The sequence below is a fragment of the Bufo gargarizans genome, chromosome 6 (genome assembly GCF_014858855.1).
Source record: "Bufo gargarizans isolate SCDJY-AF-19 chromosome 6, ASM1485885v1, whole genome shotgun sequence".
NCBI classification, from domain to species: Eukaryota; Metazoa; Chordata; class Amphibia; order Anura; family Bufonidae; genus Bufo; species Bufo gargarizans.
In genome coordinates this window covers 273,576,206-273,595,009 of record NC_058085.1, presented here as the reverse complement: position 1 = coordinate 273,595,009, position 18,804 = coordinate 273,576,206, and the positions used below count along the sequence as shown (strand labels likewise).

General features: G+C 44.9%; 1 protein-coding gene across 1 annotated transcript in view; it reads right to left on the bottom strand.

The window, feature by feature from the left end:
- ALOX5 (arachidonate 5-lipoxygenase) overlaps window positions 1-18,804 on the bottom strand; it is a 129,827-nt gene that overhangs the window by 44,141 nt on the left and 66,882 nt on the right. The window contains exons 4-6 of the mRNA XM_044296351.1: window positions 7,372-7,494; window positions 3,202-3,308; window positions 2,118-2,290 (exon numbers count right to left, since the gene is read on the bottom strand). Of these exons, the coding sequence (XP_044152286.1) occupies window positions 2,118-2,290; window positions 3,202-3,308; window positions 7,372-7,494 (403 nt within the window). The remainder of the gene's footprint in view (window positions 1-2,117; window positions 2,291-3,201; window positions 3,309-7,371; window positions 7,495-18,804) is intronic.

Genomic DNA, 18,804 nt, shown 5'->3' with positions numbered 1-18,804 from the left:
AACACCCAGCTAGTTTATAGCCCCTCCCACCAGCTAGATACACAGACACTCCCCTATCACTGCCCCTAACAACGCCCAGCTAGTTTATAGCTCCTCTTGCCCAGCTAGTTACATGGACACTCCCCTATCACCGAACCTAACACCCAGCTAGTTTATAGCTCCTCCCACCCAGCTAGTTACATGGACACTCCCCTATCACCGACCCTAACACCCAGCTAGTTTATAGCTCCTCCCACCCAGCTAGTTACATGGACACTCCCCCATCACCGACCCTAACAACTCCCAGCTAGTTTATAGCTCCTCCTACCAGCTAGATACACAGACACTCCCCTAAAACCGCCCCTAACAATGCCCAGCTAGTTTATAGCCCCTCGCAACATCGAGTTACGTGGACACTCCCCTATCACCGCCCCTAACAACACCCAGATAGTTTATAGCTCCTCCCACCCAGATAGTTACATAGACACTCCCCTATCACTGCTCTGCCCATGGACATAACGTCACAGGAATTAAGAAAGAACTGCATGGACATGGTCATGTGACCACAGCCAAGAACCGAAAGTATAAGAAATACATTACAATATCATAGCTACATTTATAAATGGTTATTTTAAAGGATGCTGATGAAAACCAGAAAACTCCTTTAAGATGACATGAAATAACAACCATTGCTGTGTGTTACTGGCCTTGTGCTATAAGCTGCTAAAACACTGTCCCCTTCTCTGACATCACTTCCTGCTCTGAAAGACAAAAAAGGGGGTCAGTCAGCACATACCAAACCACGGGATGTGCTGACTGACCCCCTTTTTTGTCTATCTTTGCAGTTTGTACTGGAGGTGTGGCTGCCTCCTCAGTCATGCACTCCTGACCAAGTTGTCTGCCCTATAGGCTGATTTTAATTAGTGTGAGTATATAGTCCGGCCTGCTCCCCCTCACTCACTGAAGCCATTTGGCACCAGGAGTGAGATAGTTTGTGGACTCTCACTGCAGTCTTTGGTGGCCATTTGGCGCCGGGGGTGTTGTGGAGTGGGCCTGCATGCATGTTGATACCTGCACTCATTGGATACAGTGGAGGCGATTTTGGCACCTAAAATGACAGTTATTGAAGCAGACCCAGCATGCATGTGGAACCTACACTCCCTGAAGTGTATGGTAGCCGTCATGGCACTTAACAGGTAGAATTTAGTGTTAGGAACCCGTCTAACAGAGATCGCCTTGACGTGCGGCAGATGGGCTCAAATAATTTTGTACAAAACGATTTGCAAAGTATCTCTCACTTATAATGTAGCACTTGTAATTATTATGCAATTTTGTACTCTATAGTGAGCTGTCGCATTGCATGTTTTGTCTTTTAATCACTTCCTGCTCTGCAGCTATTGGCTGAAACTGTATTTCACACACTTCCTGCTCTGCCCGTCCCCTGCATGCACTGTGCACAGCTTTCAGCTCCAGTTCAGCCATTTGTTCTATTTCATAGGTCAGTATTACCTGTCTTATGTGCAGAGTACATGCATGAGGCAGACAGAGCAGGAAGTCTGTGTGCAGAAGACGGAAGTGATGTCAGAGAAGGAAGTGATGTCAGAGAAGGGGACGTCTTTTGGCAACTTCTCCTGTATCACCTAAAAATGGCCCATTCACACGACCATATTTATCTGCCCGCATCCGTTCTGCAATTTTGCGTATCAGATGTGGACCTATTGATTTCAATGGGGCCGCAAAAGATGCGGACAGCAAACGGTGTGTTGGCTGCATCCATAGTTCTGTTCCGTGGCCTGCAAACAAGATAGATAATGTCCTATTCTTGTCTGTATTTGCTGACTAGAATAAGTTTTTCCATCATGGAGAACGACATTATGATCCACAAAAATGTGGAAAGAACACAGCCTGTATCTGTGTTTTGCGGATCCACGATTTGTGGTCCGCAAAAACTGATACATTTGTGTGAATGAGCCCTAACATGCAGCAGTAGTTGTTATGCCAAAGACCTACAAAGTGCAGAGAATATTGGAAAGTTGCATTTGAGGGCCAGCCCTAGTATGCTAAGGGACCTAATGAGGTCTATTTTTTACTAATTATGACAATTTGCTTGGAGTTTTTTAAGGTGACTATACATTTACCTCCATTTCTTCCTGAAGCGTGAGATTCCGCTCAAGGCTGCATTCCACCATTTCTTGGGTCACTGGGAAATTCTCTGGCAATTTCTTGCATTTTTGTATTAAAACTGGATTGCAGCCATTGAGAAACTGATAACCAAACATGAAGTCTTCCTGCCAGTGCTGCATTACGTATTCTACAAAAAACAAGATAAAATCTTAATTGCTTGACTCAAAAGATTCTTTTAGCCCTATTCACCCTGTTGCTTAAACGGTGCCAACATATTCTGTGATGCTGTACGCAGATCAGTCATTACCCAGAGTAGCCCCCATTTCTTAAGGGCGACAATAATGTAATATTAGAACACAAGAGGAATATGCAAACTCCACACTGGTGTGACACTTATCTGAATTCAAACCTAATACCCCAATGCTGCAAAGCACAACAATGACCACCGAGCCACCAGGTTGTCCCAATGCCATTTGGATACTCTGGATTATATGTGCCTATGTCATTGTAAATATTGGAATTCCACTTTGTTGGCATTTTAATCTCCAATATTCTATGGCATATTTTCTCATTAAAGGGACACTGTCAACTGGATTTCACTTACTGAGCTGTTAACATCACCACATCAGTCTCCAGGATTTACATTAAAATATACTAGTATTACTGCCCTGTGTCTGATAATTTGTCTATAAAATTGCTTTGATTAATATGCTAATTATCTCAATAAGGAGCCCCGGGGGCTGTCCTTCCAGCCGTTGGAGCCCAGCCGCTCCCATTATCTTTGAGCCCAGCACCGCCTCACTGTTTATGTATTCATTGTTCATGGGCTCCAAAGTAATGGGCGCGGCTGGGCTCCAACGGCCGGAGGGACAGCCCCTTGGGCTCCTTATTGAGGTAATTGGCATATTAATAAAAGTGATTTTATAGACAAATTACAAGACACAAGGCAGTAATACTAGTATATTTTTATGTAATTCATGGAGACTGATGTGCTTATGTTAATAGCTCAGTAATCTGAAGCAGAGGCCATGTTAACTTACTGAAATGGCCCATAGAAATGGAAATTTTTTCAAAGGTTTCAACCTGTTCGAAACCCACCTGATATTGTATTACTAATCCTGACAAAAATACGTTCAAAGTCAGCAAAATCACTCCATGAGGACTGGAACATATGCATAAAACTGTTCACAAAGAGGTTTTCCATCCTGTAAGATACCAAATTTTTATTAGTAGCAGTCAAATGAACACACATCCTTTGCATTCTGAGGCCTTCTTAGTTTTAACCAACTAGCCAACCACGTAGATAACTTCTAAAACTAGCTTTGGTAGCTTGCCCTTTAATTATCTTGCAATTCGTTAAGGAGAACTTGTCCCCTCTCCCAAGGCTACTTTCACGCTTGCGGCAGAGTGATCCGGCAAAAACGTATGCCAACTGATGGCATTTGTAAGACTGATCAGAATCCTGATCAGTCTGAAAAATGCCTGATCAGTCAGAAAAATGCATTGAAATGCCGGATCTGTCTTTCTGGAAAAACGGATCTGACATTAATTTTTGTTTCACCTTGTTTTCGGTCTGCGCATGCACAGACCCGAAGGACGGATCCGGCACTAATACATTCCTACGGAAAAAAATGACGGATCCGGCATTCAGGCAAGTGTTCAGTTTTTTTGGGCCGGAGATAAAACCGTAGCACGCTGCGTTTTTTTCTCTGTCCTGATCAGTCCAAATGACTGAACTGAAGACATCCTGATGCATCCTGAACAGATTGCTCTCCAATCAGAATGCATGGGGATAAAACTGATTTGTTCTTTTGCGGTATAGAGCCCCTAGGACGGAACTCTATGGCGGAAAAGAAAAACGCAAGTGTGAAAGTACCCTAACTTGTCTGGTTTAGTAAATACTTCTATTCTTATATGTCTGTATTATACAGTTCATGTATTATTCCTTCTAGACATTATGAATTAATTGCTAGCAGTTTGCAATGAAAGTCTAAAATGGAAGTCCAGTTGAGGATGTGTTCCTGCTTTAATCAGTGCTACCAGTGACAGAATGTGCGGGGATACACCTCTAATTGGTAACACCCATCTGGACCTTTATTGTAGACTGCTAGCAATTCCTTTATAAGCGTTTAGCAGGAATAATAAAGGAATGGTACAACATAGAGTCATAAGAATAGATGTTCCATAATTATTACATGTCAGGAGAGGCAACAGGTCCTCATAAAATTGCAAAAGACTGCCAGGGACCTGCTTGGTAAAAAGACTTTCCCATGAATATCTTCTTATTAACCAGCTCTATCCATAAGATAAGTATCAGCCTGAATGCGGTCAATCAAATGTCTTTTAGCTAGTTCAAGAACGATCCAACCATGAAAACCATAACAAACATTAGATACTCATCAGGAGTGAAAAGCGACACACCTACCAAATTAACCTCCCTTTAAGAAAATATACTTTTTATTAAATAAAAAATTAAAAAAAATATATGAAAACCTACAAGTAGTGCATTTTTAAATCATACATAGTCAAAAATTGTACCGACCAGATAGGGTCTAAATTGTAGGCAAGTGTGCTCAAAATATAATCTGGATAACAAACAGGAGTAGCAAGAGGTGGAACAGCAAATGTCCTTCCATACTCACGGTTTGTTGACACAGGATATCATAGGAGAGTGGGATTCCACATATAATTCGCGTTCACATCTTTTGATTCAATGTGTCCCAAAAACTTCTCCGGCTCCAGGTATTATTGGGAATAACTAGTGTTGATCGTGAATATTCTAATCGCAATTTTTTATTGCGAATATCGGCAGATGTAGAATATAGTGCTATATATTCGTAATTTTTTTTTTCATCAGTAACCTCCCTTCTTGCTTGTGAGCCAATGAGAGGGCTGCAATATCTTTGTCAGGGCTTAGCAACATCCCTAGAAACCAATAGGAAATTTACCTACCCCATACTATATAAGAACCTCCCCAGCGGCCATTTTCTGCAGTTTTTTTGCAGTTCTGAGAGAGCAGCGTCATTGCTGTGCTCTGTGCTTTCAACTGGATCCTATTCCTTATCCAATTACATTAGTTAGCTCATATATATATATGTACAGATAGTTAGTGAGGGATAGTCAGTATAGGTTAGATAGTGATATAGTGTAGCTATGTGCAGGGTGTTAGGTAGTGTGATAGGAGTTACTGTTTCTCTGCTCTCCATACATACATGCTACAGACATAGTGCTGTGATGTCACAACAATACTTAGTGCACCAATCAGTAATATGTACTCAAACCTGATAAAATGTGGAGTTCCATGTATTACGCAAAATATATGCGCATCATTTAGTGCCGATTTGCGCACTCGTGAAAATAATGACTGGAGATCACGAATTCTAGAATTCTTGAATTTATTGCGAATATTATGCAAAAAAATGTGTGAAATATCGTAAAAACGAATATTGCCTATGCCGCTCATCACTAGGAATAGCATATGTATCTCTATTCCACCCCTGGACCTCTCCCTGCCTACAGGCAGAGCACTCTCCCCGAAAGGGGCAACCCCACCTCTCAGTGGCTAAACCCTTACAATCCCTACACTTGCCCTAAAAAAGTAAGATGTTATTCCCAATCAATAGATAAACTTTCACATATACAGGGTAGTCCCATAGGAACTATAAAAAAGATATAGTCCAGTTAAATGGGTCCCTAGGGACAGAAAAAAAGAAACACAAATATCCCCAATTCTCACTGGTTCTTCAGGGGGTAATATAGTATGTGGGAGTCAGTCCGATGGTGATCCAATGATTCAGTTCCTCAGTCTGATATCTACTCCAAACAATATAGTTGGGAAGTAGACCCTAGGTAAGGTTCTCACATGTATGGCCCATTTGCCTACAATTTAGACCCTATTTGGTCGGTACAATTTTTGACTATGTATGATTTAAAAATGCACTACTTGTAGAGGTTTTCATATATATTTTTAATGTATGTTTAATAAAAGGTATATTTTAATTAAGGGAGGTTAATTTGGTAGGTGTTAACGATCAACCATCAACATGCTTACCAAAGGCGTTTGTGCCCTTTAAAGGGGTTGTCCAGGTTCAGAGCTGAACCTGGACATCCCTCCATTTCCACCCCGGCAGCCCCCCTGACATGAGCATCGGAGCAGTTCATGCTCCGATGCTCTCCTTTGCCCTGCGCTAAATCGCGCAGGGCAAAGGCATTTTTCTGAGTTCCGGTGACGTACCGGGGCTCTCTATGGGGCTGACAGGAACCCCGGTGACGTCACCGGCACTGATGGGCGGGATTTGGCTCTGCCCTAGCCAGTAAAACGGCTAGGGCAGAGCTAAAGCCCGCCCCTCAGAGCCGGTGACGTCACCGAACACACTGCTGGGCGGAAGTTACCGCCCGGCAGTGTGTTATTGTAAACACAAGAGCCTGTGCCCTGCGCGATGTAGCGCAGGGCACGGGAGCGCATCGGAGCATGAGATGCTCCGATGCCAGGCTCAGGAGGGCTGCCGGGGTGAAAATAAGGGTATGTCCGGGTTCAGCTCTGAACCCGGACAACCCCTTTAAATGCTGTTGACAAATTTGGCAGACCTCATTCTCTCCTGATTACCCCATACACATATACTTATTCAGATGTGTATGTCTGTGTTTTTAACAGGGAGAGGAAAGTAAGCCACTGCCATATACGTCTGGTGGTGGCTTATCAACTTGGAGAAATTCAGTGCAACCGATCTTTCTCTTCCCCAACATCATCTGTCAGGGGATTATCTGGAGACCAAAATAGTCAAAATCAGTCATTTCACCTGATGTTTATCTTATCTGTATGGGCAGCTTATAGACATTTCACTTTACGTGGTCCTGTGAAGGTTCATGAGATATCAGGCTAGGAGACATATCCATTAGAGCACAAACATTGAATTCTTATTTTCAACTAGAAGGAGGTATGTTGGAGCTGTCAGAAATAGATGTGACATTAAATACTCTAATGCACCAGTACCGAATCTTTCCAGTAACAGCAGGATCAGATTATAATGTAATATAAATTAAAGGTAGATGTCACATGGCAAATCCTACATGCCAATACTTTTGTTTGATCAGGAGAAAAGGCAGTGGAATCTCGACCTTTGCTCAGTAAAATAAACATACATTCTTGGTCAAGAGTGTGAATTTTTAGAGAAGTTGGAAGAGATTGGCATCAATTTTGTGATCTGATTATCTTATTTGTATTGACAGTTTACATCTAGTTTTTTACATCTGCCATTCTTTACTTACGCTTTTGTGTAGTTCATGACAAAGTCAACTACTTTCTCACTATCAAACTGTATGTCAAGCGGAAGGTCACTATGAGCGTGAGCGTCAATGCTTAGTAGGAAGCCTGGATACCACTCCTTCCATCTGTGAAACATAAGGTCGCCATTAAGATATATCACTGATCAAAGGGTTTCATCAATTGAGAAGTTAAAAAATTCACAAGCAAAGTCCAAATATCATAATATAAAATCGAAAGATACATCTAGTAAAAATTGTTTTATTTGCCGTTTTACACCAAAATGTTAAACTTTTTTAATCAACCTGTGCCAGTTTTGAAAAGTGGTGTAAAATTTGCCGTGGTTAGGTATTGTAAAACAGTGTCTGGTAAAGTACTGGAGGAGGTGTGTATTTTATCCAGAATTCTCAGAGGTAAAAGTAGTTCAGAAAGCTGGGTTGTTTCAGCAAAGTGCAGTTTGCTGAGGAACTTTGTTCAAATTGTATTATGGGCTGGATTTTTATGGAATGACAGGTGTTGGTAGTACAACTATCACGTTTGATATGGCAGGTAACAGACATGCCACGCAGAGGGGAGGAAAGAGGAGTACCCAGGGGTCGAGTGGAGGGGGAACGCATGGGAACGGCGTTCCTGCACTTTTTTCATGGCAGGAACGCCGTTCCCTTTCAGCCTCAAGCCAGGAGAACACGGCTGAATCAGATTCACAGGGGGAGACGGAGCACACTGTGCAGGGCAGGTTAAGGGAGGAGGGGCAGCTTCAGTTGAGAGGAAGCTGTCTGTGCGGTGCCGCTGCCTGCGACTCCTCTCATGGCGCCCCGCCCCCTAATGACATCATCTCCTTCACTACGAGATCATTTAGAATGTCTTTTAGAAAAGTTTGCCCTGGGATTTGAACTCACGACCTCTACACAACAGAGGAAGGCATTTACCCTCACAGCCATGAAAGCTGTCTAGGTAGTTGCTTAAAAAAATAAATAAATAAGACTTCTACTTATACCTAGTGTACTGATACCTAGTGTACAACCATACACATGACAGCTGCCCACTGTGTATGGATGTAGCAGAGCTGGGTGTGTTGGGGCAGCTGTCATGTGTATGGTTGTACACTAGGTATCAGTACACTAGGTATAAGTAGAAGTCTTATTTTATTTTTTTTAAGCAGCTACCTAGACAGCTTTTATGGCTGTGAGGGTAAATGCCTTGCCTCTGATGTGTAGAGGTCATGAGTTCGAATCCCAGGACAAACTTTTCTAAAAGTGTTTTTTTTTTTTTTTTTATAAGACTTCTACTGATACCTAGTTTACTGATACCTAGTGCAGCGTTTCCCAACCAGTGTGCCTCCAGCTGTTGCAAAACTACAACTCCCAGCATGCCCGCACAACCAAAGTCTGTCCGTGCATGCTGGGAGTTGTAGTTTTGCAACAGCTGGAGGCACACTGGTTGGGAAACACTGACCTAGTGTACAACCATACACATGACAGCTGCCCACTGTGTATGGATGTAGCAGAGCTGGGTGTGTTGGGGCAGCTGTCATGTGTATGGTTGTACACTAGGTATAAGTAGAAGTCTTAGTTTTTTTTTTTTAAGCAACTACCTCAACAGCTTTTATGGCTGTGAGGGTAAATGCCTTGCCTGTAATGTGTAGAGGTCATGAGTTCGAATCCCAGGATAAACTTTTCTAAAAGTGTTTTTTTTTTTTTTTCTGATACTTCTACTGATACCTAGTGTACTGATACCTAGTGTACAACTATACACATGACAGCTGCCCCAACACACCCAGCTCTGCTACATCCATACACAGTGGGCAAAGTTACCTACAGTAGAAGTCTTATATATTATTTTTTTTTTAAGTAACAAGCTAGGCAGCTTTCATAGCTGTGAGGGCATATGCCTTGCTTCTGCTGTGTAGAGGTCATGAGATCGAATCCCAGGACAAACTTTTCTAAAAGTGTTATTTTTTTTATTTATTTTTTAGTTCGCAGCGACACAAATTACAGCATGCTAGATTTTCTGTGCTTTTTTATTTTTTGGAGGGGGGGGGGGGTTGCAGTGGATCTTGGGTGAGTTCCCACACTTTTTTTCCCCAGGACTTGACCCCTGGGAGTACCCTTCCACTAGGGAGAGTGAGGAGTGGTCCCTAGCTTACCTGGCACTGGCACCTGGCTGCCCTGACGTCCCTGATAGGCTGCTAACCCATACGCTGATCACGTGCCTCGTCCCTGGCTTACCCTGAAATAAGCCTTAAGTAGTGAGTAGGACGGTGGGAGCACTAGTCCTCACCACTGACACCTAGGGTAACAACAGGGAAAAGACAAACAACACAAACACGATAAACAATCCCTGAAGGGAGACAACTACAGGAGAGAACCAGAGAATTGACAGTACCATTTCCAACAGCTCCACAGTAACAGTTGTCCCAACTCCACCTGAGGTCAGAATAGAAGATTTGGAAAGAAGGTCTATATCTGGCAACAAGGAAAGCAGAAAGGGGGAATATATAGTAGTTGGGAGTGACTGACAGAGAACAGCTTAAAGGAAAAGCTACAGATTCCTAAATGGGACAAAAAGGATTGCCAACCTAAGCAGGAAAACCCGGACCGGAATCTATTCTCACCACTAGGTCATGGATCGATCTCTTGAGAAACTGAGCGCATAGCCATCCGCTGCGACCTTCTGACCCCAGGCACAACAGGGTCAGAGATAGGTCGGGACACCCTCGTGACAGGAGCCTACCATTCCTTCCCTACTCCAGTACACCACTTTCCTCTATCCCAGGTGTGAAGAAATCCCCCTTTTCTTTCAATATTTCTTCCTATGCCGATAGGTGTAACTACCGAACGAAGACCACCCTCCCTGGCTCGTTAAACCTGAAAACCCGTTTCAAGTAAGCCCTCTTCGTGTGCGGCCAGTGTTCGTACTACCGAACGCCATGTGGCTGAGGAGACCGCGGCCATTTTTCTTTCAGCCGAACTTGGTCGTCAAGTGTCTGGAACTAAAATCGGACACTCGACTCCCCGAACCCCAGTCTCAAAACAAACGCTTGATCTATATGTACCAAATAGCTAGAAGAGCGCTTTTCGGTACTTTTGTGCATACAAAGGAGGTGAACAATCGCTGCTAGGAGCCAGAGGAATCCATGCAGTACTTTATTCGTTTTCCCTTTTTCTATAGTGACCAGCAAAAACACCCAAACTTATGGAACTATTTTGGACAGCCCACCCAGGGTGAATCGGTCACAGAAGACTTCCATGTCTCTTTGAGAACCCCTAAACCGATCTGGGTGAAATTTGAATATGTTGATCACCCAGATCGGGGCTATCAGGGGATATATTATTTGTGGGGATACCTCATGTATAAAGGGGTGTTTCAGATATTGTGGAAAACTGTGACTTGATAATCAAGTTGTCACTTTATAAGGCTTGATTATCTCCATGACTAGGGGAGGGCATTGTATGTTTATGCTGGAAGGGTTTCATGTTTCCATTGTACTTGATTGACTATACTGTGTCCCTCCCTGTGGGATGTCCCCTTGCATGGGGACTTGCATAAAAAGCCTGTGTGTTATAATTAAAAGGTGTTCTATTTTGTACCCTTCTTCTTGACTTCGGCTGATGTTTGGGGATCTGCATGCTTTATTAAGGGAATAGTCTTATAAAGTTATTGGCACTTCGGAGGGAATTCGTCTACTTCAACTCCCAAACTGAGCGCTATATTCACCAGGCTCTGGCGGTTCGGGAGGAAACTACTTGGTTTCCTTACACCAGGGATGGCCAACCTGTGGCTCTCCAGCTGTTGCAAAACTAATACTCCCAGCATGCCCAGAATACCTACAGATATCAGTCTACAGCAGGGCATGGTGGGAGTTGTAGTTTTACAACAGCTGGAGAGCCACAGGTTGGCCATGCCTGCTCTAGCCAGATTCAAACCTAGGTTTAGCTGCTGGGTGGTATTGATCAAGCACCAAAGTGCTTGGGTGCTCGAGTAGAACACATCGGGATTCTCGGGTGCTCTACAGAGCGCCTGAGCACAATGGAAGTCAATGGGAGAACCTGAGCATTAAACCAGGCACCCCCTGCTCTGAAGAGGGGAGGGTGTCTGGTTCACAGGAAAAGGTCAGAAATTGATGGAAACACCGCTGAAATGGTTCAGGAGCAGCATGGGGAGGATGTCTGGATGCATCTTGGACTCCCAGGTCGCTGCTGGGAACGATGTTGTCCAAGTAGTACGCCACTTTGACTGACTAACAATAATACACACAAAACCGAAGATAAAATTAATTTTAGAGGAAAAATTGTTAGGAAACATTCTTTCCTGTATATTTACTTGTATATAAAGTGCAAGTGCTGCCAAAAATTACAAGGAAGAGGCACTCCAATACAACCTGTATATCACATGAAGGAGGGCCTCATTCACATTGTAGTACAATTGTTCAGGTAGTGGGACTCCTATACTCATAAAGCCTATGCACTAAGTGAAAGGGCTGCCAAAAATTACAAGCAACCGTCACTCCAATACACCCTTCATTACACGTAAAGGAGGGCATCATACACAGCCTTAAAAAATTATGATTGATGGCCTGCTGGTGACCCTCAAAAACATTAGGAGCAAGGGCCTGCTGGTGATCCTCTAAAACATTAGGGGCGAGGGCCTGCTGCTGAGCTGATCATCTAAAATATTATGGGCGAGGGCCTGCTGGTGACCCTCTAAAACATTAGGGGTGAGGGTCTGCTGCTGAGCTGACCCTCTAAAACATTAGGAGCGAGGGTCTGCTGCTGATATGGCCCTCTAAAATATTAGGGGTGAGGGTCTGCTGCTGAGCTGACCGTCTAAAAGATTAGGGACGAGGGCCTGCTGCTGATCTGACGATCTATAACATTAGTGGTGAGGGTCTGCTGCTGAGCTGACCCTCTAAAACATTAGGGGCGAGTACCTGCTGCTGCTCTGACCATCTAAAACATTAGTAGCGAGGGCCTGCTGCTGATCTGACCATCTAAAACATTAAAGAGGACCTTTCACCTGGAAAAACATTGTGAACTAAGTATCCTGGCATATACAGTGGCGCCCAGGGATCTCACTGCACTTAGTATTATCCCTGGGCGCCGCTCCGTTCTCCCGTTATGCCCTCCGATATGTTCGGGGACTTGGTTATAGTAGGAGGAGACTGCCCTTGTTCTGCTGGGCGTCTCCTCCTCCTAGGCTGTAGCGTTAGCAAATCGCAGCACACAGCTCACAGCCTGGGAGAAAAAAAACCTCCCAGGCTGTGAGCTCTGCGCTGTGATTGGCCAGCGCTACAGCCTAGGAGGAGGAGACGCCCAGCAGAACAAGGGCAGACTCCGCCTACTATAACCAAGAATCCTAAGTCTCCGCCTACTATAACCTACTGAACGAAGATACCGGAGGACATAACGGGAGAACGGAGCGGCGCCCAGGGATAATAGTAAGTGCATGATGTGAGATCCCTGGGCGCCGCTGTATATGTCAGGATACTTAGTTCACAATGTTTTTCCAGGTTAAAGGTCCTCTTTAAGGGCGAGAGCCTGCTGGTGACCTTTTAAAACCTTAGGGGTGAGGGTCTGCTGCTGAGCTGACCCCATTAAAACATTAGGAGCGAGGGCAACCTAATAAGCATGTTGATATGATGGAGGAGGACGAAAAAAAGGAAGATTGAACCATATACCCTTTTTTGTGGTGGAAGGGGTGCATGGAATACAGTGTATTCAATACACCATGAAAGCCACATTTAAAGTGCCTTTATGTTCAGCCGCTTTCCTCTGGTGGAGTAAAGTAGTCAGGAGCAATCCAGGCCTTGTTCATTTTGATAAGAGTCAACCTGTCTGCATTTTCAGTTGACAGGGGGATGCGCTATCAGTTATTGTGCCCCCAGCAGCACTAAATACACGCTCTGACAAAACTCTGGTGGCAGGGCAGGCCAGCACCTCCAAGGTGTAAGGTGTACCATTTAGTGCCACGTGTCCAGCTTGGACACCCAATAGTTGTAAGGCACAGAGGAATCACTGAGGATGCTAACACGTACTCCTTCACCATCTTCCAAAACTTTTTTTCCCTCTTTGTGACACTAGGCTGTGCATCAAGGTGAGGGTGCTGGCAGGGTGTCATGAAACTGTCCCAGTCCTTGGAGAGTGTTGCCCTGCCTCTGTTGGAACTGCTGTGTGTTCCCCTTTTCTCCCCTCCTCGGCTGCTCAAGGAACTACGTACTCTGCTGCCGGTGTTGTCACCTAGAAGTTTTTGGAGCAATTTTTCCACAAGGACCTTCTGTTATTGCACCATTTTGCTAGTCCTCTCCACCACAGGAATGAGAGATGAGAAGTTCCTTTTTGTAGCGGGCGTCGAGAAGGGTGAACAACCAGTAATCGGTGTTGGCCAAAATGCGTGTAACGCGAGGGTCACGGGAAAGGCAGCAAAACATAAAGTCAGCCATGTGTGCCAGAGTCCCAACAGACAAGACTTCACTGTCCTCATCACGAGGATGGACTCTCAATCTATTCATGCTCTTCCTCCTCTTCGGCCCGTCCATGCTCAACAGATGGAATAAACCTGCTATGTGTACTACCCTCTGTAGCGGAGGCAACCGTCTCCTGCTCCTCCTCCTCCAATTTGCGCTGAGAAGACGAACGGAGGGTGGTCTGGCTATCACCCTGTGTACTGTCTTCCCCCATTTCCACCTCTTCCACATGCAAAGCGTCCGCCTTCATTGTGAGCAGCAAGCATTTCAGTAGACACAGAAGTGGGATGGTTACGCTGATAATAGCGGCATCACCGCTCACCATCTGTGTTGATTCCTCAAAGTTGTGCAAAACCTCACAGAGGTCAGACATCCATACCCACTCGTCGCTTGTGAAGAGCGGAAGCTGACTAGAAAGGCGACGACCATGTTGCAGCTGGTATTCACACTACTACCCTCTGCTGCTCACAAATCCTGGCCACCATGTGGAATGAGGGGTACCAGCATGTGCTCACGTCGCACAACATTCGGTGAGCTGGCAATTGCAAGCGCTGTTGCAACGTTGCCAAACCGGCAGCACCTGTAGATGACTTTTGGAAATGGGCACACACGCGGCGCACCTTCACCAGTAGCTCAGGCAAATTGGGGTAGGATTTGAGAAACCGCTGAACCACTAAGTTGAACACGTGGGCTAGGCATGGTATGTTTGTGAGCTTGCCGAGCTTCAAAGTCGCCACCAAGTTACGGCCATTATCAGACACCCCATGCCTAGTTGTAGGTTGAGTGGCGACAGCCACAGCTCAGTCTGGTCCCTTATCCCCTGCCACAGCTCTGCGGCGGTGTGCTGTTTGTCACCTAAGCAAATTAGTTTCAGCATGGCCTGCTGCCACTTCCCCACTGCAGTGCTACACTGCTTCCAGCTTCTGACTGATGGCTGACTGGTGCTGAAAGATGAGAATTCAGAGGTGGAAATGAAGGAGAAAGTGGAGGATGAGAAGGGGGGTTGCAGCCACTAATGTAGGTGGTGGCGGAAATCCTGATAGAAGTAGGGCCCGCAATCATTGGCGTCTGTAGCACCTGTGCCATCCCAGGGTACGACTCGCTCCCGGCCTCCACAACGTTCACCCAGTGTGCTGTCAGGGAAATGTAGCATCCCTGGCCACAAGCACTTGTCCATGTGTCAGTCGTTAAGTGGACCTTACAAACAACTGCGTTGGTCAGAGCACAGGTGATGTTACGGGACACATGCTGGTGTAAGGTGAGGACTGCACACCGGGAAAAATAGTGGCGGCTGGGGACTGAGTATAGAGGGACGGCCACCACCATCAGGCGGCGGAAAGCCTCAGTGTTCACAAGCCTAAATGGCAACATTTCCAGGGCCAGCAATTTGGAAAGGTGCGCATCTAGTGCTATGGCCTGTGGGTGAATGGCTGGGTATTTGCAGTTTCGTTCAAAGGCTTGGGGTATAGACATCTGTACGCTGCGCTGGGACACAGAAGTGGATGTGCTAGAGGATGGTGTTTGCGAAGGTCAAGGTGCAGGGCGGGAGGCATCCGGGCCTGAGTCTTGGACAGTGGATTGGCCAGCAGGTAACACAGGAGAAGAGGAGGCAGTGGTGTGACCCGCAGACACTGATTGCGGACCCAGGCGTTTGGCCCACCTATTAGGGTGCTTTGATGCCATGTGGCGGATCATGCTGGTGGTGGTGAGGTTGCTAGTGTTCACGCCCCTGCTCATTTTGGTACAGCAAAGGTTGCAAATGACAATTCTTTTATCAGCCGCACTTTTCTCAAAAAGCGCCATACTGTGGAACACCTGTCCCTTGGCAAGGAAGATTTGCGGGCCTGTTGGTGTGGCCCGCCTTCTCCCTTTTGCCACCCCACTGCCTCTTCCAGCCTGTTGCAGTGCTTCCCAGGTTGGGTCAGTGATTTCATCGTCCACCACCTCCTCTTCCACTTCCTCACTCTGGTCATCCTCCTGACTTGACCTAACAAGAACCTTACTTATTGACAACTGTGTCTCATCCTCATCATCAACCTCTTGAGACACTTATTGCCATTGACTTATTGGCAACTGTGTCTCATCATCATCCACCTTGTGAAACACAAATTGCCATTCCCCACCGTCATCTTCTTCTTACTGTGGATGCTCAAGAGTTTGGGAATCAGTGTGCAAGATCTCCTCATTTCCCTCATCAAGCGGGCTTGGCGATAGGCCCAAATCAAGGAATGGTGCTGAAAAGAGCTCCTCGGATTATCTGAGTGTGAGATCACTTGTTTGGCAAGACTCTCCATGGTGGGAGGAAGGAGGATCAGGGTGAGGATTCTGTTGACCAGACTCTTGGCTACTGAGACTGGACTTTGTGTAAGACAGGGTGGTACTTAACCGACTGGAAGTATTATCTGCTGCAATCCAACCGACCACCTGGTCGCACTAGTGTGACTTCGAGAGTGGTGTCCTGCGCCGTCCAAACTGGGACATGAAGCTAGGTATTGTGGATGAGTGTGTTTACAGGGCCACGGCTCTGTGTGCGCCATCAGCAGCACGGCCACTTCCCCGTCCCTTACTGCTTGCCTTGAGCATATTAAATGGTATATATGCTTGCAAGTATGTCACACATACAGTAGTGCAGGTTTCGTAAGTGTATGCGCAAATAAATTAGACTGAATGTCACAGATATTTAGGATGCGCAAACGTTATACAGGTGATGTAGCGCAGGTAATGTCGCTGTCACCAGCAGCAAAATAAATAGACTGAATGTCACAGATATTTAGGATGCGCAAGCGTTATGCAGGAGATGTAGCGCAGGTAATGTCGCTGTCTCCAGCGGCCAAACAATTGCGTTGAATGTCACAGATATTTAGCATGCGCTAATGTAATACAACAGATGTAGCAGAGGTTGTGTCACTGTCAGCAGCGGTCAAACAATTGCACACAATTTAGTGCCGGTTGTGCTAATAATATATATAGAAGCCAGATAAAACAATAGTCCTTAAAATGACTTTTGGGTCTCTAACAACTTTCAACACTAAACAATTCCTGTCCCTACACTCTCTGTCCCTTCTGCTGCAGCTCTCCCTGACTAAGACTGAGCCGAACCACTTGTCATCAGGTGCTATATAGCACCCGATGACGTGTTCTGGACAGTCAATCACTGTAATGCCAGTAACCAACATGGCTACGGCATTACAGTGAGGGCCAGTACATCCCCGCACGTTTATTGGCTGCGAGCATGCTCGCCCTACACTACTGCTGGGTTCATTACAGGGTGAATACATACAGGGCTAACATGCTCATTTGGTGTCAGGAATCTTCAAGACCTGCTTGTTGTTAAAATTCTGATCCCCCTGTTTGTATAGAAGTACCTAGGTGGGGTGAACATCTGTATAGTTAGCGCCCAAACAGGCCGGTGTTTTGTTTTGTGTTTATGCTTCTGTGAAGTTCTTCCAAAATGACTGCATAGCTTTGGCTGCCCTTATAGTGTTTTGCACAAAATAAACAGTGATTTGAACTTTTTAACCATTAGAGTCTGTGAAGTCTACCATCACTGACAGTATCGTGACAGTATGTAAATCAGTTTCTTGCCAGATTTATAACTGCAACTTTTTACAATAAATTCACACAGCAGAGTTGCAAAATGACTCTAGTGGCAGAGATGTTATAGGAAAACTGAAGTAGCATTTATCCACAAAAGCTGTAGGTTTAAAGATGCACCAAATGCGGCAAACAACATATGACTTTTGGTAAATTTGGTGCACATTTTGCCAATCTCAAATCAAAACTGTCTGCAATAGGGCCATCATCATACATTTTCCTCTAAGTGTTAACATATATAAGGGCAGATTTACTAATGCTACTAATGCTATAGATGGCGTAAGCTTAGACATACTGTTTAGACCTGCACCAGATTTATCACAGTGGATCAGGCTGGATGATAAATGTGATGCAGGGATGGACACTTTTCTCCAACTCCAACTTTTGAATGGCTTACTTTAAGACAGAATTTTATCCTAAACGGTGGGAATTTGTTAATCAAATATATTTACAAAAATGATCACTGTCAAATCATTAACAGATTTAACAGTGATCATTATGATGGGATAACCACTTTAAGCAACACGCACTTTTCAGGCAAAACACAGATAAAAACTAGATGTGTCAAATTGCACCATATTTTGGGACTATTTATGCCAAAATATTATTGCATTTACATTAGTAAATATGGGCCAATGTGTGTCTACTTCTCAACATCCCGGGACATCACAATCACCATCCGCAGGATTATGCATGTTTTCAAAAGGAAGATTATAGTACAGGGCTGGCCAACCTGCGGCTCTCCAGCTGTTGCAAAACTACAACTCCCAGCATGCTCAGGCAGCCTACAGCTATCAGACTACAGCAGGGCATGGTGGGAATTGTAGTTTTACAACAGCTGGAGAGCCGCAGGTTGGCCAGCCCTGTTATAGTATATCAGAAGGACTCTAGGACTAAACCTTCATGGTGCAGACTTTGAGCTGTGGCCAAGCCATAGATCTAATAGTTCTAACCTCAAAAAGGTTTCCAACCAAAATGTAAAGTTTTCCATATATCAGTAAATATAAAACAGCCAAAGTCTGGTAATTAGATTTACTTATATTCATAGATATTTTCATTTTCTGTTACAGTCATTGTAGCCATTTTTGCTAAACTAATAAGAAAAAAAACTAACAGCAGGTGGCGCTATACAGATGCATTTCAGTTCCTATAGGTCTCTTATTGGTCTCTGATTGGTTGCTATGGAAAACCACCCTGTAGCATTACAGGGGCTTTCCCATGACTAATGTAAAAAATGAAAACCAGACCTCTCTTTGTAACAAAGCTAGAAACAGCCCTGTACATGGATCTAGAGATCTCCCCATATATTGCTTTGCTAGATATATATCAAGCTCATAACACAAGAGGAGTGTCCTTTCTGCTGCATCTAAGGGGGCGTGTC